General features: G+C 39.7%; 1 protein-coding gene and 1 pseudogene across 1 annotated transcript in view; both read right to left on the bottom strand.

Moving 5' to 3' along the window:
• Positions 1-14,448, bottom strand: part of LOC115999400 (replication protein A 70 kDa DNA-binding subunit A-like) — a 25,536-nt gene extending 11,088 nt beyond the window's left edge. Inside the window, exon 1 of the mRNA XM_031239253.1 lies at positions 14,255-14,448. Coding sequence (XP_031095113.1) covers positions 14,255-14,448 — 194 coding nt within the window. The remainder of the gene's footprint in view (positions 1-14,254) is intronic.
• Positions 14,449-15,742: 1,294 nt separating this feature from the next.
• LOC115999401 lies at positions 15,743-20,129 on the bottom strand (annotated as a pseudogene).
• Between the last annotated feature and the right edge of the window lie 5,454 nt (positions 20,130-25,583).

Below are 25,583 nucleotides of genomic sequence, written 5' to 3' on the forward strand. Positions count from 1 at the left end.
AAGTACACTCTTGTGGTAGTAGATGACTACACAAGATTCACCTGGACCGTGTTCTTAACCAAGAAAAGCGAGACAAAAGTTGCCCTGCCAAATCTTTTGAAGCAAGTTCAAATTGAAAAGGATGTCTCGATACTAAAGATTCGGTCAGATCAAGGTGGAGAGTTCGTTAATCAAGTTATCGAGAGCTACTGCAACGAGAACGGTATTCATCATCAGTTGTCAGCTGCTCGAACGCCTCAACAGAACGGGGTAGCTGAAAGAAGAAACAGAACTCTCAAAGGAAGCTGCAAAGACCATGCTCTCGCAAGCCAACATATCTCAAGGATTTTGGGCAGAAGCAATCAACACAGCGTGCTATACCCAAAATCGGTCCTTGATCGTGAAAGGAATTGGAAAGACTCCATATGAGTTGTGGAATGGAAGAAAACCGAATGTAAGCTACTTCCACACATTCGGGTGCAAATGCTATGTCCACAACAATGAGAAGACTCAGCTAAGGACTTTTGATGAAAAGGCAGATGATGGAGTATTTCTGGGATACTCATCGACAAGTAAAGCATTTAGAGTCTTCAACAAGCAGAGATTGGTGGTTGAAGAATCCATACATGTTTCTTTTGATGATAGAGCATCGACAGATCAACCATCAAAGCCAATGGAAGCAGCTGAGGAAGATCAGCCAGAGTCTATCGAGAGATCAAACTTACCTCTCGAAGACAAGCAGTCGATAGTTCGAGACGTAGCGGAACTCCAGTCAGAATCAGATGATGAAGAGTCTACAAAGAAGAAAGCTCCTGACTCAGTTGATCCAATCCAGATCATAGATGTTCAACCCACATCTCAACCTTCAACGGAAGTATCAACTGAGGAGCCACAACCCGACCTAAGATGGCTGAGAAGTCACCCTGCTGATCAAGTAATTGGAGATGTACGTGACAGAGTTCGGACCAGATCAGCATACAGAGAAAGCATGTTTGCTTGCTTTCTATCGCAAATAGAGCCTAAGGTGATCGATGAGGCTCTATGTGATCCAGATTGGGTGCAAGCCATGCAAGAGGAACTTCATCAGTTTGAACGGAACAATGTCTGGGAACTAGTTCCGAGACCTCATCATCAGAATGTCATTGGTACAAAGTGGTTTTCAGAAACAAGATGAATGAGGATGGAGTCATTGTTAGGAACAAGGCCAGACTTGTTGCCAAAGGCTATTGTCAGGAGGAAGGAATAGATTTTGATGAAACCTTCGCTCCAGTGGCACGTCTCGAAGCCATACGCATCTTTCTCGCATATGCCGCCTTCAAAGACTTTAAAGTATATCAAATGGATGTCAAGAGCGCTTTTCTGAACGGACTTCTCGAAGAAGAGGTGTACGTTGAACAACCTCCGGGTTTCTTGAAGGACGTGGGAGCTGACAAAGTATACAAGTTGAAGAAGGCACTTTACGGCTTAAAACAAGCTCCAAGAGCTTGGTATGACACCTTATCCTCTTTTCTACTTCAGTGTGGGTTCACCAAAGGCCTAGTGGACAAAACACTATTTAGAATTAAGGATGAGGATCACATCTTATTGGTGCAAATCTATGTGGACGATATCATTTTTGGAAGCACCAATCCAGACTTGTGCGAGAAGTTCTCCAGGTTGATGAAAGGGAAGTTCGAGATGAGCATGATGGGAGAGCTCAACTACTTCCTTGGATTACAAGTGAGACAGCTTAAGGAAGGTATCTTCATCAATCAGGAGAAATACACCAAGGATCTGCTCAGAAAATACAATATAGAAGGGAAATCCTCAGTCAAAGTACCCATGGGAACCTCTCTACGTATCGATGTCGACAGCGAAGGTCGAGAGGTCGATCAAACTACATATCGAGGTATCATCGGATCTCTTCTCTATTTAACTGCTAGTAGACCAGATATATCCTTTGCAGTAGGTGTATGTGCTAGATTTCAGGCAAGTCCTAAGGAAAGTCACTTAAATGCATCTAAAAAGATCCTTAGATATCTCAAAGGTACGCAAAGTGTTGGACTTTGGTATTCGAGAGGTGGATCTTTCGAACTTATGGGTTATTCAGATGCGGACTTTGCCGGTTGTAAAATAGATCGAAAGAGCACATCAGGGACATGTTAGTTTCTAGGTGGANCACAGTAAGCTTAGCCATCTAAACTTCAAAACTATCAACAAGCTTGCTAAGAGGAACCTTGTGGAAGGACTGCCCAAAGTGACGTTTCGAAAGGATAAGATATGTGAGGCATGTCAATGCTGCAAACAGATCAAATCCTCTTTCAAAAGCAAAGCCGAGATATCATCCACTAGACCATTAAGTCTTCTTCACATGGACTTATTTGGACCGGTGGATCCACCCAGCATGAGAGGAAGAAAGTACACTCTTGTGGTAGTAGATGACTACACAAGATTCACCTGGACCATGTTCTTAACCAAGAAAAGTGAGACAAAAGTTGCCTTGCCAAATCTTTTGAAGCAAGTTCAAGTTGAAAAGGATGTCTCGATACTAAAGATTCGGTCAGATCAAGGTGGAGAGTTCGTTAATCAAGTTATCGAGAGCTACTGCAACGAGAACGGTATTCATCATCAGTTGTCAGCTGCTCGAACGCCTCAACAGAACGGGGTAGCTGAAAGAAGAAACAGAACTCTCAAAGGAAGCTGCAAAGACCATGCTCTCGCAAGCCAACATATCTCAAGGATTTTGGGCAGAAGCAATCAACACAGCGTGCTATACCCAAAATCGGTCCTTGATCGTGAAAGGAATTGGAAAGACTCCATATGAGTTGTGGAATGGAAGAAAACCGAATGTAAGCTACTTCCACACATTCGGGTGCAAATGCTATGTCCACAACAATGAGAAGACTCAGCTAAGGACTTTTGATGAAAAGGCAGATGATGGAGTATTTCTGGGATACTCATCGACAAGTAAAGCATTTAGAGTCTTCAACAAGCAGAGATTGGTGGTTGAAGAATCCATACATGTTTCTTTTGATGATAGAGCATCGACAGATCAACCATCAAAGCCAATGGAAGCAGCTGAGGAAGATCAGCCAGAGTCTATCGAGAGATCAAACTTACCTCTCGAAGACAAGCAGTCGATAGTTCGAGACGTAGCGGAACTCCAGTCAGAATCAGATGATGAAGAGTCTACAAAGAAGAAAGCTCCTGACTCAGTTGATCCAATCCAGATCATAGATGTTCAACCCACATCTCAACCTTCAACGGAAGTATCAACTGAGGAGCCACAACCCGACCTAAGATGGCTGAGAAGTCACCCTGCTGATCAAGTAATTGGAGATGTACGTGACAGAGTTCGGACCAGATCAGCATACAGAGAAAGCATGTTTGCTTGCTTTCTATCGCAAATAGAGCCTAAGGTGATCGATGAGGCTCTATGTGATCCAGATTGGGTGCAAGCCATGCAAGAGGAACTTCATCAGTTTGAACGGAACAATGTCTGGGAACTAGTTCCGAGACCTCATCATCAGAATGTCATTGGTACAAAGTGGTTTTCAGAAACAAGATGAATGAGGATGGAGTCATTGTTAGGAACAAGGCCAGACTTGTTGCCAAAGGCTATTGTCAGGAGGAAGGAATAGATTTTGATGAAACCTTCGCTCCAGTGGCACGTCTCGAAGCCATACGCATCTTTCTCGCATATGCCGCCTTCAAAGACTTTAAAGTATATCAAATGGATGTCAAGAGCGCTTTTCTGAACGGACTTCTCGAAGAAGAGGTGTACGTTGAACAACCTCCGGGTTTCTTGAAGGACGTGGGAGCTGACAAAGTATACAAGTTGAAGAAGGCACTTTACGGCTTAAAACAAGCTCCAAGAGCTTGGTATGACACCTTATCCTCTTTTCTACTTCAGTGTGGGTTCACCAAAGGCCTAGTGGACAAAACACTATTTAGAATTAAGGATGAGGATCACATCTTATTGGTGCAAATCTATGTGGACGATATCATTTTTGGAAGCACCAATCCAGACTTGTGCGAGAAGTTCTCCAGGTTGATGAAAGGGAAGTTCGAGATGAGCATGATGGGAGAGCTCAACTACTTCCTTGGATTACAAGTGAGACAGCTTAAGGAAGGTATCTTCATCAATCAGGAGAAATACACCAAGGATCTGCTCAGAAAATACAATATAGAAGGGAAATCCTCAGTCAAAGTACCCATGGGAACCTCTCTACGTATCGATGTCGACAGCGAAGGTCGAGAGGTCGATCAAACTACATATCGAGGTATCATCGGATCTCTTCTCTATTTAACTGCTAGTAGACCAGATATATCCTTTGCAGTAGGTGTATGTGCTAGATTTCAGGCAAGTCCTAAGGAAAGTCACTTAAATGCATCTAAAAAGATCCTTAGATATCTCAAAGGTACGCAAAGTGTTGGACTTTGGTATTCGAGAGGTGGATCTTTCGAACTTATGGGTTATTCAGATGCGGACTTTGCCGGTTGTAAAATAGATCGAAAGAGCACATCAGGGACATGTTAGTTTCTAGGTGGAAGACTTGTCTCATGGTTTAGCAAGAAACAGCATTCGATAGCTACAAGCACCGCTGAGGCAGAATATGTAGCAGCTGGAAGTTGCTGTGCTCAGGTTTTATGGATGAAGCAACAACTACTGGATTATGGTGTTGAATGTAAAGAGGTTAAAATCATGTGTGACAACACCAGTGCTATAGCTATTACTCAGAATCCAGTGTTACATTCAAGAACAAAACACATTGATATCAAGTATCACTTCATTCGAGACCATGTTGAGAAAAGGGATATAACTTTGGAATATGTTGTAACGGAGGAGCAACTAGCAGATATTTTCACAAAAGCGTTATGTGAAAATAGATTCTCTCAACTAAGGCTAGAATTGGGAATGATAGAATTGGGGTGAATGGTCAAATCTTATATTCTTGTATTTAGTGCCATGAACTGTTTCGCATGTGAGGAGCAGTTTCATCAACTTTATGGCAGCTTTGGAGTTACACAGCATTGAATGGTCATTCATATGGCATCCCGTGACCCTACGGCGTAAATCTTTGGGGCTATAAATAGGGGATTTCCTTCAGCAGTTTATGTCATCAACTTCCTCATGGAGAAAAAGAAAGGAAAAGATGATGTTCCATTCTTTTATAAAGGAAAGAAACCAGCAGTCAAGTCCAAAGATTTTCAAGGTGAAAACTATCCAGAATTAATGAAGGGTGAACAGATTGCAGAGCTTCCTGATAATCCAAGAAAGCATCCTATTCCCATCCAAGGTGAATGGATCCCCAAATACGCGGAGATCTACAATGGTGGGATACTGGAGTCAGGAGAAGAGTCTCGTATCAATGGGACTCCTACAGCTGCACATTCTGGGCATTCCTCAACCAAATGGAGAACCAAGGGAAATGAAGAGGAAGACCAGTTGGGACTTTCTGAGGTCAGCAGCAGTCGAAGGGGTGATCATACCTAATCCAAAGACCTTAAGAGGATTAGCGATGAAGATGGTCACTCCCAACTACATTAAGCAGTTCCTAGAGAGAAGCATGCCGTTCAAACCTATATTAAGGAAGCTGCTAAAAGAGTCTCTAGGAAATTAGGATTTGTATAGATTCATAAGTTATGTAACTGGAAGTCACTAAATGAACTTAAGGAAATGTTCCAAGTGATATCCTTTTATGAATCAATCTTGTCCCCTTATCGCAATCTGTGTTCGAAAGGTAGTTCGAGAGGTACATGTTCAGTTTGCTTTTTGTGTTATGTCTCGAGGAAGGGTAGTTCGAGAGATCACTTCGAAAGATATTAAACTGACTACCTACGTATCTCTAAATGGAGGAATAAGGAGGGTTAGGGATCGATCACTCAGGGGGAAGATCCTTAACCACAGGAATGCTTAGATGGAGGAATAAGGAGGTTTAGGGATCAATCACTCAGGGGGAAGATCCTTAAACTAGCAAAGTCAAGAGTTTACCTTCGAGAGGTAAAACTAATGAGCTTAACGGATATATGTGGAATGGCTAACCTTGGGCATTAATAATAGCCGCGTGGTCTTCGGTTACTGACGGTTTTCCGCTCTTAAAGGCATTATCTTGATAAGTGGGAGCATGCTTATACAAATATCATCTCTTTATATTCCACTATCCAAAACCGTATTATATCTTACCAAAATACCCTTATCATATCTTACATACATAACCGTTATAAAGGGTATTTCTGACCTTTAAAATCTTTTAAATTAACCGGGATCTCCTTTTCGGGTCAAGCTCTCAAACCTACCCATATATCCAACCCGAATCCACATGATATAAAAGCCAAACCCTTCTTCCTTACCCGGATTCAAGCTCAAACCGAATACCCAAAACCCCCAAATCCTAAACACTGTACACATTCCCTTCAAAACCTCAAATCTTTCAACTATGGCGTCCGAATCCTCCACATCAACCTCAGTGGAGGTTGATATTACAACCTCTGTAGGTGACCTCAGAGCTGCATTCGACTTTGTGACGTCGGAGGAAGCAGTCCAGCACCTCTCGGATTACGACTTGGACAAGCAAGCCTTTTGGGATAAAATCCGACTGGAGACTGCACCGCCCCGAGCATCCTCTGCCCTTCGCAAGTTTCACCTAAAGGAGAGGTTTGCTCTTGCTGCCGACCTAATCATGAAATTCGTGCTCGACAAGGTGTCTAGAACTGATGAAATTAATTTGGACATCCTCAAAATCCTCCACGCCATCTGGAACAACAACAAAATGGAATGGACACATATCATCTTCAATTCTCTTCAACAGCAGGTGAAAAGCTTAGTCTCCAACACCAACCTGACGATCAGTAAAAAGGTTGGTTTCGGTTTTGTTGTTCAATATCTTCTAAGTTTGAAGGGCTTAGAACTGAGGGAAGGGCGAGAGATTCATCGGAATACCTATATGGGTAGGACGAAATCTCAAGCTTCAAAGGCTAAAGGTGTTAAGGGTGCACCTTCTCCCTCGAAGCCTAAGGGAAGTGGCAAAAGGAAAGCCCCAGCCAAGGCGAAGGAATCTGATGATGAGCCTCTGGATAACCTGATCAAGAGGATCACCTTATCGAAAAGGGCTAAGAAAGCCAAAACCATCGCCATCACTCAGATTCGAGAAGTAACACCTTCAGCAATCCAAGAACCACTTGAGAACAGGGCACAAGCCCAGGGGGAACCTCAGGCTACAATGGCCACTGAGGTTGAGAGAGTGCCCCCTACCAGGTCTCTGTCAGGAGCTTTCACTATTGATCTACATGCTGGTGATGATGCTGAGGGTGCTGGGGAATCTGTGGTTGAGCCTCGAGAGGAGGCTTGAGAGATTGAAGGTACTGGGATCAGTGATCCAGTACAGGCAGTTGTTGTGGAACCACGAGAGGTGGTTCGAGAAGTACATGAACCAACTTTGGAAGCCATCTCTACTACAGAGATTCTGTCTGATGGGCAGAATGGAGGAGATGAAGAAGTCACTACTCAGTTGGGAGTCACAGCCGCACCAATGATAGATGACTTCTCCAGAGTACTCAGATGGATCAACTGGAGAACAGGTCCATTTCACCAACTGATGGCACAAGCAGCAGAAATGGAGACAGAAGAACAGTTTACTCTCTAGTGGCTGGGAATATCTGAAATCCCAGCTCATGAACTCCTTGACCTTGCCCATGAAATGAATACAATCAAGAGAAATCTTGGGAGAACTGATAAAGGGAACACCATAGCTGCTGAAGAAACCGAGGTTGAGCCTGAGGAGGACTCAGAATTTGATGCCCAATTTAGGGAAGATATCAGGCTCGCCACTGCTATTTCTTTGGGACAGACTGTAGAACACACGAGAGGTCCAGGAGATACCTCTGGGGTTGCTCGAGATGATACTGAAACTTCAATTCCAACGGCAGCAATCCCCCTGTCCCAAGTAAATAACTCTGCTCTGGACGATCAGGTAGCTTCTTCGAGAGGTGAATCCGAGACCTCTGAAGCACTTGAGGTGGCTCCTAACACTGTTCTCCTTTTGCCACCACCTACGTCCACACCCTCGGTTGACAACAATGAAGCTCAGATAGTTCGAGAGGGTGAAGTTCCGTTGCTCACACTGCCGGGTTTTCCTACTACTCCTGAAATAATTATCATTCCAGACTCATCGGAGTAGACCGAAGTGCAGTCCAATGAGCACCTAGAGCAGATTGCCCCAAGTCCTACTGGTTCGAGAGGTACTGAGGAGAACGATGCGACTATCGACGGTGGAAACAGGGAAGCACCTGTCGACACTTTGTCTCCAACCCCACCAGCAGATGACCAAGTTCCCAGCACTGGTTCGAGAGGTGACGCTGAGGAGGAACTTCTATTGGATGGAAACCGGGAAGTGTCCAATACCGAAGAACCCTCCCTGGCTGATCCAATTTCAACAGTCGCTGAAGCTGAGGCTCCAGGTTCGAGAGGTGAAGAGCAAGAAGTGATCCATCCCTCAGGTGGAAACCGGGAAGCGCCTGACATGGAGCTACCTTCGCGCTCTGAACCCAGTGTTCCTGCGACCCCTCAGACACTCAATCGAGAGGTGGACTCGCAACTGCAAGTCATGGGTGGAAATCTGGAAGCACCCAAGTCCCCTCCGACAAAAGGTACTTCTCACTTCTCTTCTCCTACTTCTGACTATGATCAACAAGCCGAAGAAGCCTTCATTGGCGAGGTGCGTCAATTCATGGCCGATCACTCTCAGAAGATGGCTCAGATCGAGCGCATACTGACCATTGTTCGCAATGCTGCAATGCCTGCGGCTGGCACAAGTGAATCTCAAGCCAGCCATGACGAACTTCTCGAACAAGCAGTATGGGCTGAGGATGCAGCACGGAAAGCTGCAGATGAAGCTGCTATAGCTCGAGCAGAGGCTGCAGGTGCGAGAGCTGAATTAGCTGAGATACGAGCAGAGCTTCGAGCCTTCCAATATTCCAGTGAACTTCGACAGGACATGATGAAAGCACTACTCGATGATCTGTCGAACCAAGTGCCTGCCCAACTTCAAGCACTCTTCGAAGGTATGTCCACCCTCCTTTCCCGTACTGATGATGCCACCAAGGGGGAAAATAAAGGGAAAAAGGGGGAAAATACACAAGGAAGGACATCAACAACTGGCAAGAAAAGGGCAGCAAGTGAACCAGCTGGACCTCCTCCAAAAGTTCCAAAATCATTGAGCAAACAACTGGAGGAAGCGAAAAGAGCAGAAATCTTAAGGATTCAGCGTACACTGGAAATGGAGAAAAGGAGAGAAGAGGACAGAGAAAGGAGAAGAAAAAGACAAGAACAACAGTCAGAAGAAGAAAGGAAGATCGACCTTGTCATGACAAACTTTAAGTTTGGGAGCAAGGAAGATACTGAACAAAAACTGACTCTTGAGATATTCAAACTTCTGAAGATCACTGGAATATCTGTTCACAGCAATATGTCTCCAGAAGAATGCATTGCATGGTGGAAAGATGGAGTGATTGATGGAGAGTTCGTGGGGGAAGCTTACAGAAACTACAGGCATCTAGATGTTACAGACGAATACATAAGCCTGGTAAATCCGAAAGACCCCATCAAGACACGAGAAGCCATTAACAAGAAGAGGGAAGCCAACAAGAAGTAAGCTCTCGTGGCCCAAACTCCATCTTATTACAGTTTATTGCTGTTTATGTTGTTCTTGGTCTTATATGTTTATTTTAACTTTTCTACTAAGCTCAGTTATGTAAACATTCCCTTAATCTTAATATATATATCTTCTGCTGGGGGTGTTGCGTGAGTTTGCTTATTCATGCTTTAGTAGAATAGTTGTTAAACTTACCGTATGCGCTGAAAATAAAATCAATGATCTTTTCTTGCTAATCAGCCATACAAGTAAGTATAAGTGTTGGCATCATCAAAAAGGGGGAAATTGTTAGGAACATCATGTAATAGGTTTTGATGATACCAACTGTTAAGTAGAAATCCCCAAGTCTCGATACATAGGCAAAACGTTGTAAGTTCGACAAGTAAACCAAGAGCGAAAATACAACCGGGTAACTTTGAGCTCAACTCGGAAAATATTTAAGCTTAAGGTAAACTTGTTTGAACATCTTAGAAGTCTCGTGTTGTAATCATATAGACAGATCAGAAGAAAGCATGGGACAACACTGGAGGAATAAGGGTCTGCGAGACATCAACTAAGTCTCGAGACATAAGCAGAGTTCGAGAGGTAGGACCTCTCGATACAACAATCCAGTTCGAGACATAAGCAGAGTTCGAGAGGTAGGACCTCTCGATACAACAATCCAGTTCGAGACATAAGCAGATGTTCGAGAGAAAGATCTCTCGATACATGGGGTCAAAACATCATCTTTGGTCTCGATAAACTGACACTTCTCCAAAAGGTTAAATGACAATCAGAAAGCATGAATAAAGTTTGGAGAAGAAGAATATCATGGAGATAAAATATTAAGGAGGTGCCAGAAGTGGATGCCACATCAGAATTCCACAACAAACGGATAGAAGGTGCACTAATCCAAAGTCGGTCTTATTCCCTAGAACGAGGATCAATGGGAATTTAAAAAGAGTAACTTTTACCAAAAGTAGCAAGTGGAGCATGGACTCAAGAAAGTGGATTATGGAATATCCACTACCAAACAAAAGGTTCAAGTTACAAGACCACCACTCCATGAAAAATGCTGAAAAGATGCAAGTCCCATACACAGCATGGGAGACAAATTTCAAACGGAATAATTTTCCCTCCAACGGAATTATTCCTTAACTCTCATATAAAAAGGAAGTGAAGACACAAGTTAAAATAAGGGAAGTTTTCGTCAGAGGAAGTGGGTTCATTCTGAAAATCTTAAGAGGTGTCTAATTCAAACGTTCAAGTGCTAGTGCTCAATCTGGAATATCATCCTGATATTCAAAATAGCGAGAAAAACACATCTTAGTGTTTGAGAGAGTTACAAAGCTTAAACTGCTACACATCTAGAAGGTGACCGAAGCTGCTCTACATCGAAGTTGATTCAACGATAGCTTTTGGTCAGATTGGAGCTTGTTACATTCAACCGTGACAACCAAAGGTCCTTGCTTTGGATTAAGCAAGAAGAGGCGGAGTAACCTGGCAGCTGTCTAGTGAAGATCCTGAGGCTTGAGGCGGGCTTGGTGATCAAAGCTCAAGTGCTCGAGAGGTGGAGTAACTGGAAGCGGGGAGAAAAACCTGAGGAGAGGCGGAGTAACCTGGGAGCTGTCTTGTGAAGATCCTGAGGCTTGAGGCGGGCTTGGGGATCAAAGCTCAAGTGCTCGATAGGTGGAGTAACAAGAAGCGGGGCGAAAAACCTGAGGCTTGAGGCAGGCTTCGTGATCAAAGCTCAAGCGCTCGACATTGTACTAGAAAGGGAAGTTTTTAGTGCAATCCTTCCAGGGAGTTTCTGGAAGAAGAGTGGATGTAGGCGGGTTAGCCGAACCACTTAAAAATCTCTCTCGCATTTACTTTCTGCATTTATCTCTCGCTAACCTCTCGATTGCACTGCATATAAACACACCTCTCGAACTAACTCAAACTCGTGCTAACTAAAAGGGGATAACTTTTCCGCTGCGCATAAAACTTTGTCTTCACCTCGTGAGGTATCGAACCTAAACATCCTGAGTTCAATACACACGAGAGGTCGAAAAGATTTGCAAAATCTTATACAAGTCTATTCACCCCCCCCCTCTAGACTTGTACCCCATCCCCTTGGGACCAACAGTATTTAATGAAATATGTTTGGAAAAATAGCATTTTTCATTGTACTATTTATTATAAGAAATAACTATTTTAGTTTCTCAACTATTGTTGTGTATGAGGTGGCAAATTATGCTATAAACGCGTGTCCACTTTGCAAGGTGGACCCAGATCATAATTTTAGAATTCTATATTCACAATTTAAAAACTCTATATTCACAATTTTAGATCTCAATATACAACATTATATTACTCAATATTCACAATTTTTGAACTCTATATTCAAAATTTTATTATACAGATTCAAAAATTGTTTTATACTGTTGAATATAAAGTTATGAAATTATGAATATAAAGTTATGAAATTGAGAATATAGAGTTCTGTAATTGTAAACAGATAAAATTGTGAACATGGACAAGAGTCCATGCCATAACAACCGGTACGAGGTGCTTTATTCAATGAGGCATTAAAAAGACAAATTGGGCACTGTGGCAATCAAGATCGACCTTGAAAAGGCCCATGATTGTCTTTCATAGAGGTTATGATACCTTGCAGAAAGCTGGCTCTCAACACTAGTACAGAATTGAAAATATAAGGAGGACTTTACGCTACACCTCTTGAATAGAGGTGTAGTGGATAGTTGAAAATGACAATATCGTAAATCCATATAAAAGAATACACTACACCCATTATCTGAAGGTGACGCGAAAAGTTATATATTAAAATAATATATTAGTTTCCGAGACACCCACTACATGTGGGTGACGCAAAAAATTATATATTAAAATAATATATTAGTTTCCGAGACACCCACCACATGTGGGTGACGCAGAAAGTTAAACAAAATAACCCCTCGACAGTCATTAGCCATTGCAATTGTTTAAAAAAAAAACAAAACAAAACATCGCAATTAAATAACCCCCCATCCTCCATCTCCGCCATTTCCTACTCCAAACCCTAGCCATTTCGTCCTCCATCTCCGCCACCATCTCCAAACCACATACAACAACCACCCTCCGTTGCCACCCGCCATTTCCTACTCGTAGTTTAGCCGCCGCCTTCTCCTTCGCCATAGCTACGACCACCAAAGCAGCCATTATTGCCTACGCCAAACGCCGCCTCCACCGGCGACCGCCAAATAGATCTAAAACCATAGAATGGCCGCAAGCCTCCNGGGAGCTGTCTTGTGAAGATCCTGAGGCTTGAGGCGGGCTTGGTGATCAAAGCTCAAGTGCTCGATAGGTGGAGTAACAAGAAGCGGGGCGAAAAACCTGAGGCTTGAGGCAGGCTTCGTGATCAAAGCTCAAGCGCTCGACATTGTACTAGAAAGGGAAGTTTTTAGTGCAATCCTTCCAGGGAGTTTCTGGAAGAAGAGTGGATGTAGGCGGGTTAGCCGAACCACTTAAAAATCTCTCTCGCATTTACTTTCTGCATTTATCTCTCGCTAACCTCTCGATTGCACTGCATATAAACACACCTCTCGAACTAACTCAAACTCGTGCTAACTAAAAGGGGATAACTTTTCCGCTGCGCATAAAACTTTGTCTTCACCTCGTGAGGTATCGAACCTAAACATCCTGAGTTCAATACACACGAGAGGTCGAAAAGATTTGCAAAATCTTATACAAGTCTATTCACCCCCCCCCTCTAGACTTGTACCCCATCCCCTTGGGACCAACAGTATTTAATGAAATATGTTTGGAAAAATAGCATTTTTCATTGTACTATTTATTATAAGAAATAACTATTTTAGTTTCTCAACTATTGTTGTGTATGAGGTGGCAAATTATGCTATAAACGCGTGTCCACTTTGCAAGGTGGACCCAGATCATAATTTTAGAATTCTATATTCACAATTTAAAAACTCTATATTCACAATTTTAGATCTCAATATACAACATTATATTACTCAATATTCACAATTTTTGAACTCTATATTCAAAATTTTATTATACAGATTCAAAAATTGTTTTATACTGTTGAATATAAAGTTATGAAATTATGAATATAAAGTTATGAAATTGAGAATATAGAGTTCTGTAATTGTAAACAGATAAAATTGTGAACATGGACAAGAGTCCATGCCATAACAACCGGTACGAGGTGCTTTATTCAATGAGGCATTAAAAAGACAAATTGGGCACTGTGGCAATCAAGATCGACCTTGAAAAGGCCCATGATTGTCTTTCATAGAGGTTATGATACCTTGCAGAAAGCTGGCTCTCAACACTAGTACAGAATTGAAAATATAAGGAGGACTTTACGCTACACCTCTTGAATAGAGGTGTAGTGGATAGTTGAAAATGACAATATCGTAAATCCATATAAAAGAATACACTACACCCATTATCTGAAGGTGACGCGAAAAGTTATATATTAAAATAATATATTAGTTTCCGAGACACCCACTACATGTGGGTGACGCAAAAAATTATATATTAAAATAATATATTAGTTTCCGAGACACCCACCACATGTGGGTGACGCAGAAAGTTAAACAAAATAACCCCTCGACAGTCATTAGCCATTGCAATTGTTTAAAAAAAAAACAAAACAAAACATCGCAATTAAATAACCCCCCATCCTCCATCTCCGCCATTTCCTACTCCAAACCCTAGCCATTTCGTCCTCCATCTCCGCCACCATCTCCAAACCACATACAACAACCACCCTCCGTTGCCACCCGCCATTTCCTACTCGTAGTTTAGCCGCCGCCTTCTCCTTCGCCATAGCTACGACCACCAAAGCAGCCATTATTGCCTACGCCAAACGCCGCCTCCACCGGCGACCGCCAAATAGATCTAAAACCATAGAATGGCCGCAAGCCTCCGTCGACCATTACCGCCGAAACCACCGCCGTGCCAAACTACAAGCTTCTGTCGACCGCCATTACCTCACGCCTCCACCCTTCCACTGACCGCAAGCCTTCGTCGATGGAAGAGTGGATGCAAAACATTATGGAATGTGTTACCACCCTGAAATTGGGGATCCTTTGGAAGGGTTTGATGAGGACAAGAGAGCTTTATAGCACGTTTGGTTCACGGAATGGATTTGGAGGGAATAGGAATGTTATTCCATAAGGAATGAAATAAGTAAAGAATAGAACATAAATTGTATTCTATTGTTTGGTTCGCTGAAGGAATAGACTTTAGGAATTGTGTTCCAACGTTTGGTTGGTTAAAGGAATAGAAATGGAATATATATTTAAAAGACATAAATACTCTCATACACAATTTTATTGTTATTATTATTATTATTATTATTATTATTATTATTATTATTATTATTATTATTACACAAGATTTTTATATAATATTATTCTATAGCAATTACAATATTAATAAAATGATCTATAAATTATGAAATAAAATATTCATATAAATAACAAAATTTTTTAAAGAACATTGAATAATATTTAGAAGAAGAGATTATGAAGTCTTTAGGAAGTTGGTTTGAGATGTGTGTATCTCCTTATTTCAAGGAGTCTTTCTACAACAAATGATCATATTCAATAGTCCTAATATTACTATAAAATGTTGTGAGGTTATCTTATGGAGAATACAAGCTCTATACGCCATTCGAAGCTGCCAAAAGGATGCAAAGTGGCCACTCACTTCTAGTGCAGCAAGAAAACTAAGAACGCAATCACTCATGGGCATCTTTCCACTGGAAAATTTAAGAAGATCATCACTTGGCTGGAAATAACCAACAAATTAAATGTTGTATTATGAATGAACCAAATGAGATTTTAGATTCTTGAGCTAAATCTGTACTTAGATTACATTTTATTTTTATATTTATTTATTTAAATGTGTATATTGTGAATTATTTGGAAAGAGTTATTTATTTTTTAGTATAAATTGTAAAAAATTATACCCAACACTTGATTATTTGTATAATACTAGCAGTTTACACGTGCGATGCACGGAGTTAAGTTTTACACTTTATTTATAATTATATGTGAATTGTATTGTATGAAAATATTTATATATTTCAAAAAGTAATTTTAGTAGAATAATAAAAAAGTAAAGGAGTAAAAAGATTTCATTTACAAATTATTAAATACCTCTTTGTAAACTACATTAGTGGTCGACTTAGTAGTACTATCTAACTCATCACAAATCATGAATTTGAGACCATTAGGATTACTAACTCTAGATGCATCAACATATAACTGTCCATAGACAAAAACTGGTTTTTTTTTAGTAGGAGTCCAACATGAGATAAGGTTTGTCCTTGACTTTTATTTATCGTCATTGCTTATGACAGCATCACTGGAAATTGTCTTCTCTTAAACTTGAATGGCAACTTGGGATCTGATGGAGTCATTGTCATTCGAGGAACCAATACTATAGTACCTGAGTGATCACCTCTGGAAATCTTTGCTTCTATTACATGTTCTGAAAGCTGAGTGACTATTAACCTAGTCCCATTACATAGTCCTAGAGAGTGATCTATGTTTCTTAGTAACATAATAGGAGATCCCACCTTCAATGTCAAGGAGTGGTTTGGTATGCCAGAAGCTCTTATACCATTAAGGAATTCTAGAGTGTGGACATCAGCCAAAATGCCATTGGTAGACTCAGAGTTACATACTGTGTCGCAACTCAAGTATGTTCGACTCTCTACATCATGCATGTCACTCATGTATTGGTTGACAACATTTACAACATCTAGGGTTGGTGCTAGAATTGCACGACTTTCTAAAAAAGTATGATCAACACTTTTATTTGAAAACATTGGAAATGTGCTTTGAACTATTGCTGCAATGGGATCATTGTTAGAGGACAATAACATGTTCGACGGGATATCAATCTCAGCAAAACCATCTTCTTGTTCACCAATTGTACCATCTTCAATTGATGCAATCCATTTTGCAAAAACGTCAAGTTTTTCAAATTCAGCAGCATCACCAATAGTGTTCAAACGAAGGTTCTTAGTCAACTTCAATTCAAAACCTTGCAATTGTCCCACAAATAAGAAGAATTAATGGTTGCCGCCACAATGTCTTGCCTTGTACCTTTAGGAACAACGGACAATATTTGTCTAAATCCCCCCCTAAAACAATATAATAGTCTTACCACCAAATGCTTGATATGCACTTCTTGGATTAACAAACCTTAATAAGTCTCTCATTGTTCTATCCAACGCTTCAAAACAATGTTTGTGCATCATCGGTGCCTCATCCCAAATTATTAATCTAGCTCTAATGATCAACTCTGCCAAATTAGTGCCAGACCCTATGTTACATGTTGAGTCTTCTGTTATGGAAATTGGTATTGCAAACCTTGAGTGTGCAGTCCTGGTAATGAAGCTATACCGCTAGAAGCAACATTCAAGACGATTTCACCTTTCGACCGCAATGTTGAAGATAGAGCTTTCCATACAAATGTTTTCCCAGTGCCACCATACCCATATACAAAAAACATACCACCCTTGTTTCTCATAGCATCTTCAATGACTGAATCATAAACCACCCTTTGTTCGTTAGTAAGTTTGCTTGCCAAAAGGACACTCTCTTCAGCCAAAGCTTGGCGATTATAATCCAACTCTTCGAACAACAGTCTATTTCCAGAGTTCATTGATTAGTCAAAATTCGATAGAGGCATTGGTGGGAATTCTTTCAAAGACCAATTTAGGACTTGTAGTAATTGCTCAATCTCAATCAGCGCAAAATTTTTCTTATCATCATCATTTAAGATAAGTTCCGTAGTTACGAAAAATTACAGTTATGAATATAATGAATATGAAATATCACATATATCATGTAGAGAATTGAAAAAACATATACACAAACATAAATGACATACCATTATTTTGAAGTAATCTTCGTTGGCTAATGTTTGCGTTTTCAACAAGATCTTGCCATACCAAACCCCACACTACTTCTGGCCTATCCAATGAATTGGTTGTCAATAATGTGACAATGAGTTTTCTCATTGATTGAGCAGAAGACCAATGACTTGCCTCCTCAAATGCATCAATGTATTCTTTATCATCATCTAGTAATCCCCTTGCATAACATGCATCTCTGAATGTTTCATACTCAACTCCATTAAATGTACGAGGGTCTTGAAAACATGTTGGTCCACGAACTATATTAAGAAGGCATCTCATATAATATAACTCACCAGTACCAAGAGGTACATAAAAAATGATGCCAATTGAAAACCCCTTTTTCATTGGATGCCACTCTTTACTATCTTTTTTCCATACAAACTTTGTAGGCATTTCAGTGTAGGTCAACAATTTAGCGGTAGAATATTTTTTGTTTGCCTCAAACCACCCTATAAACATGCTCTGGCCAACAGTACATTTATTTATGATATCATTGACAGAATCGTCGTCCTGGAATATAATAGATTGGCAATCAGGCAAGTGGAAGCTCAACCTTTTAACGGGCGGTGTCCTGTATTGCAGTTCAAATCCTAGCAGGCGCCATGCTGCCTCACATGCATATACATACCTGCAATCGTAGTACATGTTTATTTCATCAACCACTTCATTACCATCTGCGTCCACAGTCCTCTTGTAAAATTCAGCGGTGACACAGTAATTTCCTTTGTTAACATACTTAAAAAGGTATTTGATTGACCTAGATTGGTTACACCACTCAACATTCATGTGCGCCCTATACTTTAAAAGCAACGCTATGTTGTGTGGCACAACGTATCTATTGTCTAGCTGGATACCGTTCTTCATAACTGTTCTACCTGCATCACGACGCTGATACACTGGGTAGCCATCTGCATCAAAACTTAAAGCACTAGAAAACTTTTTTGGAAAGTGTTTGGAACACCTCCCATTGACCATGCAAGGTGATTTTTTCCTTAGAGCTCGACGTGAGCCATGTATCATGAATTCTTCAACTACATCATAGTATTCTTTGTCAGAGTCCTTGCAAGGAATCTTAGCAAATATTGTATCATCCATGAAGTCCGGTGAGCTGTTGATTTCATTCTTTTCTAAGAACAATAGTATGTGTGCATGTGGAAGACCACGCTTTTGAAATTCCACTGTGTAGATAACTGCAACACCAGTACATAAGAAATTTAGCCAAAAGTGAAATATTGGCAATGTAGTTATCATGCATACAAATGTTAAAAATGTACCCGCTCGAACGGGACCAAATAATTTACCACCTTTTAACTCCTTGATTAAGCAATCCAATTTCATCTTAAAAACGCGGTTGACAATATCAAGCCGGTCGTCCGCTCTTAAGTTCCTACCAGTTCCAAATCTTTGTATTTCTGGCCACTTAGAGTTACATGTGAATGTAATAAAGAGATTAGGATAACCTATCCATCGGCATATGGTCATAGCATCCTGGTAGTTCTGTATCATGTATCTTGCACTGCCTGTGAAGCTAGATGGTAAAATAATCCGTTTACCTTGTGTGCTAAGATCGACTTCACCCCTAGTTAGTGCATCAGAAATACCTTTGTAAGCCTCACACCTAAGTGCCTTTTGGTTTGTCCTTATGTAGATTAGCCTTCTAGATTCAACCATGGTGTAAGCATTAACTAAAAATTGTTGGAACAATCTTCTCGAAAACAAAATTGTTGATATCTCAGATTGTCTTTCATGAATCTTAAATGAGAAATAATCCCTTGCCGTGACACGTTGCCTCCCACCATTTAGATTATTAGATCTTCTAACAAATTGTATATCTTCCCTGTACTCGTCTTCGCCGTAAGGGAATAAAATTGGGTATTGCAATGGTAGGTAAGAAGGATGTAACTCACTTATACATTTCAATAGACCAGATTTCGACTCAACCACAATGTCCCTATTACTTACCTAAATTGTCTTTATCTATTCTGGTATTTCACTTAACCATACACTATATATAGAATAATACTTGGTTCCTTGAAAGTTGTCATATGAAAACAGAACCTGCAAACAAATAAGAGACAACAATGCAATATAATAGATAGAGACAAATAGATTAAACATGAAATTAACATGTCATACATGGCATCATTGTCTTAGGCACACTGAACTTCATCACCCTTGTTCACATTCTTAACAGAAATTCTTAGAGTAATTTTAATTAGGACAATTTCTCCTTCTCGATAGTAGCTTCCTTTGTCTTCTTTGAAGTTTTTGTTGATGAAAAATCATCAAGAAGACTTCTCTTGACAGGTCCACTTCCACTTTGAGTAAATTCCTTCGCAGAATCCTGTTGAGTGATAGGGCTCTACACTTCATCGTCGAAAACAAACTCCTATTTTATAGGAACACAAAATTAAGATAAATTAGGTGCCATCATGACATATAAAAACCAAAACTTAGATTTACGTTAAATTCCATAAAATGACCTCTTCATCGTCTTTTGCATCTAATCCATGCTTGGCATTATCTTCATTTTCAGATTCCTCTAGTAGTTGGGGGCAGTGGGCATCGACTAAGGCCGGATCGTTAACAATTTTCATGACTCAAAAGGTGTTATGCATATTTTGGAACTGCTGCTTTCGTACTGAGATCCGGAATGCCATTGAGGAACCTTTAAGTGCCAATATTTTGGGTGGAAAAACCTGCATATAAGATGAATTTTTTGAATCTTTATTATATATAGAATGATTCTCAAGAACTGTTAAAAAAAGAGAAATTACTCATTCTTACATGTCTACATACCCTAGGATGTCTCTCGTGCAGCACGCTTGCAGGGACACCGACTAACTGTTCACACTCTCTATCCCAGAGCAGGAATAGAGTATTTCCATCCCCGTGTACGAATCGTACCTTCACCCTATAGCGCAAAATTCCTTCCCCATGATGACGCTTACACTTGTCACATGCCAAAAAGCCATCGTTATCAAGTTCAACTTTCTTGTTGCAACCCTTTTCTTGGCATGAGGTATAACACCATCCCTTTTCTCGGTCAATGTCCACAATTTTTGCAACCACCCAGTAGTCTCCATATTGTACTTAAACAATCAGCCATTAATACCCGATCACAGTAAATAACTTCATACAACTCACATGATATTGAATAAAATTCATACTTGTTTTAATGTATAGATCTCAGAAAGTTTGCTCACTACCATTGAACCACTTGTGAAGGTATCAACAGAGTGAGTTTGTGATAGGCTTGAGTTTGTGTTGATACTCCTTAATGGAGTTTCTAGATCACTTATACTAAATAAAACAATTAGATGATTTTCAAGCTACAATTTTGTAAATTAAACTATATATAGTAGTTAACAATGCATTGACTATTGAATTAACAACATATATTTATCTATTCACCTTTCCTTGAACTATATGAATTCAGGTTTATCCTCATTTATCCAGATTTGGGTAGCATCATATGAGCTCGACAGCTTCACATCTCCATCTACATGGTATGAGATTTTGTGACTGCCTACTTACAGGTAACTAATTATTTTTAAGCATTTAAGTATAAGGTCCCAGTATTACCCCTGATGTCCCTTTTCAGCCTACACAATTGTATTAGCACAATAACAGGGCCAGTATAGTGATTGTTATACCATGGTTCAATTTTTGACACGTGCGAGTCCCATACCGTACATCTTAACTGCTTCTGCCTATGAATCATGATCAGTGAAAAAAACAATGTCAAAAAACAGTTTAGTTTAATAATGATTGACATAATATAATAACTTATAATTAAAGTAATGGTCTCACTTGTCGTCCTCTAACACAAAATCTATCAGCCTTGACGGTTTGCCGGCAATGAATTTATCTTCTGGAGCATGTACCTCTGGAGCATGTACCTCCACCAGCCTTCCTATTACATCTAAATTCTCAAGTAATAGTTCAAGGATTTAGTCTCAAACTTGTAGTAAGGTTCGACTAACTGTTTGTGAAAAGCAAAAAAAAAAAAATTGCTTACCAATTAGAATTTTATCATCAAAATTTTCTGGATTTTTAAGTTCAGAAAATGGCTTAAGTCGGAAGATAATTCTCGGAATATTTATATGTTTATATTCCCGGACTTCAGTGGACTCACTGAACTTTATCATAAGTTTCTTGTCGCACGTTTTATAGGTGTAGAATGCCGTTATAGCCAAGAAGCCTTTTACCAAGTAGACTCTACCTTCTTTGAACGTCTTGTCAAATTGTTGGACACAAATTACCGAAATATGTCCGTGAACAAAACTACCTTGCAAAAACATAATAAATTTCATTCAGCTTCCTTTGTAAGTAGATTAAAACTTCTTCTTTTTTATTAGATATCATTTAGGGTATACTGTGAGATTATAAGCCAACTTCTCACACAACATTACTTAATTTCCATTTGTGAGAATCAACAATTTCTGATTAATTCTTATATTTAAATTGTTTGCAGGTTCTTTATGACTTACCATGGAATGCAGTAAGTTTTTCTGCTTTTAATTAATTTAAGTTATGACAACCGTTTTCAGTTATGGTTGGATTTAAGCATAGTAATTACTAAACTGCAAATTTTAAAATCTTCTGACCCTGTGAGAAATAAAAGTCATTATTTTTATACTTCAATACCAATATTTAATAAAATAAACGATTAGGAGCATGTGTAAAAATTGATTCTCTATATTCTTTGTACAGTAACTATTTCTTATGGCTCATACAATTGTTTTTAGTTTGCACTGAATTTATTTTCCATACCTATGTAGGTATTTGTTACAAACAACAGGACATCATGTTAGACTTGAGTGGCCATGGTTTTACCAGAATAAGAGGCCATGCTTTTATCAAATTCAGGTATCGACCTTATATAATTATATAAGATTCATACCGTGATGTAATATATTTTCTGTTATAAGAACTAATATGTAACTGGTAAAGAGATTGCAACCATTAACTAAACTGATAAAAGGACTTTGCAGTAACAAACATGCTCATAAGATTACCTCTTTGTCATGGAAGAGGCATTCGCGCAACTTGATAGAATTGGTAACAACACGATCGGGGATCAAATAGGTTCGAACGCACCGCAATTTGATTGCACATTTCAGCCGCATTGGTGAAAGTTCATTGGCAGTGATGAACAAAGGCGCCATAGTTTCAGACTCTTGAATATAAGTATCGCAACTGGTAATTGTTTAATGGCTGTTGTATGTAGCTCATGGTATAAAGACATATTTATAGTCTGTCAATGGTAATGAATCGGAAACCAAAGATCATAATAACATTAATGGAAGCAAACGAATAGCCAGCTATTTTAAAAATTGATCAGACTTCAATGTAAACAATTTAATAGATAGGAAGTCTAAAACATTAAGGAGTCTAATTCCCAAAAATGACTCTTCGTATAACCTCTTCTTTTCCAACACCGTATTGCAAAATCGTTGGGCGCAGATTTTATTTTAGTAATACGACACCATTTATCCACAATTCTTGGGCGGGAACTTTTCACCAAAGGATTTTGCTTTATTATAGATAGGATTTAATTAATCTATATTAAATATTAATTTTGTTTTAATCATCTTGATGAGATGATATTATTTATGTTTAATAATATAAAATATATGTATAAATATTTAACAAAAATATATAAATATATTTTAAGTTTAATTAAGGGTAAAATAGTAAATAAGAAGATTTGCCTATTCGTGAGAACTCAGGAATAGGTTAATACCAAGGGGGGTATGATAATAACTATTACCCTTGCAAGGGTAATAGCTCATTCCGAGGAACAATGTTTCTGGGAATAAAAAGCATTACCAAACAAAGGAATATGCCTATTCCCGGGAATGCTATGCCATTGCAGGCCTATTATGCGAACCAAACATGCAGTTAGAGACACAACATGATGAGCCAAAGAAAGTGGATGGATTGACGTGAACCTGAAGGGCGAGGTGGTTTCGAGGTTTGGTAGAAAAGGGTCGACGATGTTTGCGATTACTTTGTGGCAGATCTAGAGGTGGAGGAATGCATTCGTTTTCAACAATGAAGATCATATTGCCAACATGTTGAAGTCTAATGAGTTCAACGATACCTGTAATGCCTTTGTAGCGGCAAGGGCGGTGTGCGGTAGTCGAACCATGGCTAGGGATGTTAAAGTAAGTTGGGGGAGACCTCTAGAAAACGTCATCACTCTCAATGTTGATGGAAGCTTCATACACAACGCGACCTCAGCAGGTTGTCCTAGCTATTGTTATTAGAGATGATCATGGCAACTGGCTAGGAGAATTTGGGTGTTATATCCTAACTACCAAGGTGGCCGTTACAGAGAACTAGGCAATCCTTAAAAGGATGGAATGGACCTAAGACAAGGGGTTCAGGAAAGTTATTGTTCTAAGAGACTTAAGCAACGTCATCAGATGGATCGATTAGAGGACCACTATGTTGGGAAGTCATTCAAATTAGAAGCCTTCTTTCTTTAACCTATTTTTTAGGATCATTATAGCTTATTTTTTCCTCACATTAATAAGATCATGGAACGTGTAATATTCTCTATTTCACATTCCTATTCCTGCGGCTCTCATATGTGGCTGAAAATGAAGCATGTTGTTGGATGGCTTGCTGTAATTATCAATGGGAAAGAAACACCCAAGACTCTCTTTCTCCTCTTTAATTCGTTTGTCCTATTGTCTGAGCATAGTCAGGTTCACCTATGCTATAGCTGGTGCGAGCTAACTGTAGCAAGTCTGTGTTGCCCGTCGAAAGCGTGCCGAAAATTCTAACTGCACCGTCACCGGAAAATTGCTTTTAAGGAAGTGTTTAATAAACACGCCACAGACTTTTCCAAGTTTCTTCTTTCTTTTCGTTTTCAAGCTTGCATTCTTTTTGTTTTCAAGCTTGCATGCTTTGAACACATTGTTTCAGGTCCAACACACTAATCAATAGGTGCAAAGCTTTGAGAGGCAGAAACTGGGATATCTCCTTCCATCATGAGCAAAATGTGGTGGTTGATACATTGGCGGAAAAGGTTTGTCGCTCAAAAACCACGTGGGCCGATTGTATGTGAGGAACCCCCTCCTAGTTTCAGGAATGTGTTGCTGGAGGATCGGACTCGGTTGGCATACCTGATAACCTTTTTATTTGTCTATATTTGACTCCCCCCCNTTTTTTTTTTTTTTTTTTTTCCTTCTTCCCCATTCTTCTTTAATTTATTTCTCCTCCTTCTGCCCTATCACTTGTTTCTCTTTCTTCCTATTTTCTTCTTCGTTTCTCCTTCTTCCGTGTTTCATCGTCATTTCTCCTTCTAGGTTTTGTTTATTGCAATATGATCTCTTATCAGTCTGTAAACTTTTAATTTTAGTGCCTAGCACATTAATTAGCCGCAACTTTTGAACTCATGTATGAACTGATCTGAAGCAACTCTTTGTACATCAATTTTCTCTATGGTCTAACAGTGTGATATCTCCGAAAAGGACTACGTACTGTATGTTAACCGAAAGTGTGTATTTGATTTAATTAACTGGAACTTTTTTTCTTTTTTCTTTTTTCTTTTTATGGGCGCATATGCATGTAGCTAGAACCTCAGTAACAAGGAGTTCATGTCCAAACACTTGCTGCTCCTTTAGTATATCTTTTACTCATGATTAGCATTTACTATTTGGAAATAGTTCCCTGCCAATAGAATAGTATCTAAACATGGAAACTTGATTATGAAACCCTCTTGAATATTTTACAAGTATCATAGGACTCCAATCCAAACCGCAGCTGGTTGAAAGAAACAAGCTAAGTTACGTTTACTGAATAAAGCCTCTAATGACATGCAAGTCAGTCGGTTTTGTTGCATGTGATGAAAAGTCACTGACAGAGTTCAAGGCAGCATAAAAGGCCATCCACCAACACTGTTGACTCAAATATATCATCCGAACGAAGAAGAAGCTAAGCTATGGATGAGATCATTCACTACGAAATCCGCCTTTCATCTTCAATTCCATTGGATTTCAGCACTGCCATTCTTTGCACAGTTCGTCCATCTGTAC

This window comes from Ipomoea triloba, chromosome 12 (genome assembly GCF_003576645.1).
Source record: "Ipomoea triloba cultivar NCNSP0323 chromosome 12, ASM357664v1".
Classification (NCBI taxonomy): Eukaryota; Viridiplantae; Streptophyta; class Magnoliopsida; order Solanales; family Convolvulaceae; genus Ipomoea; species Ipomoea triloba.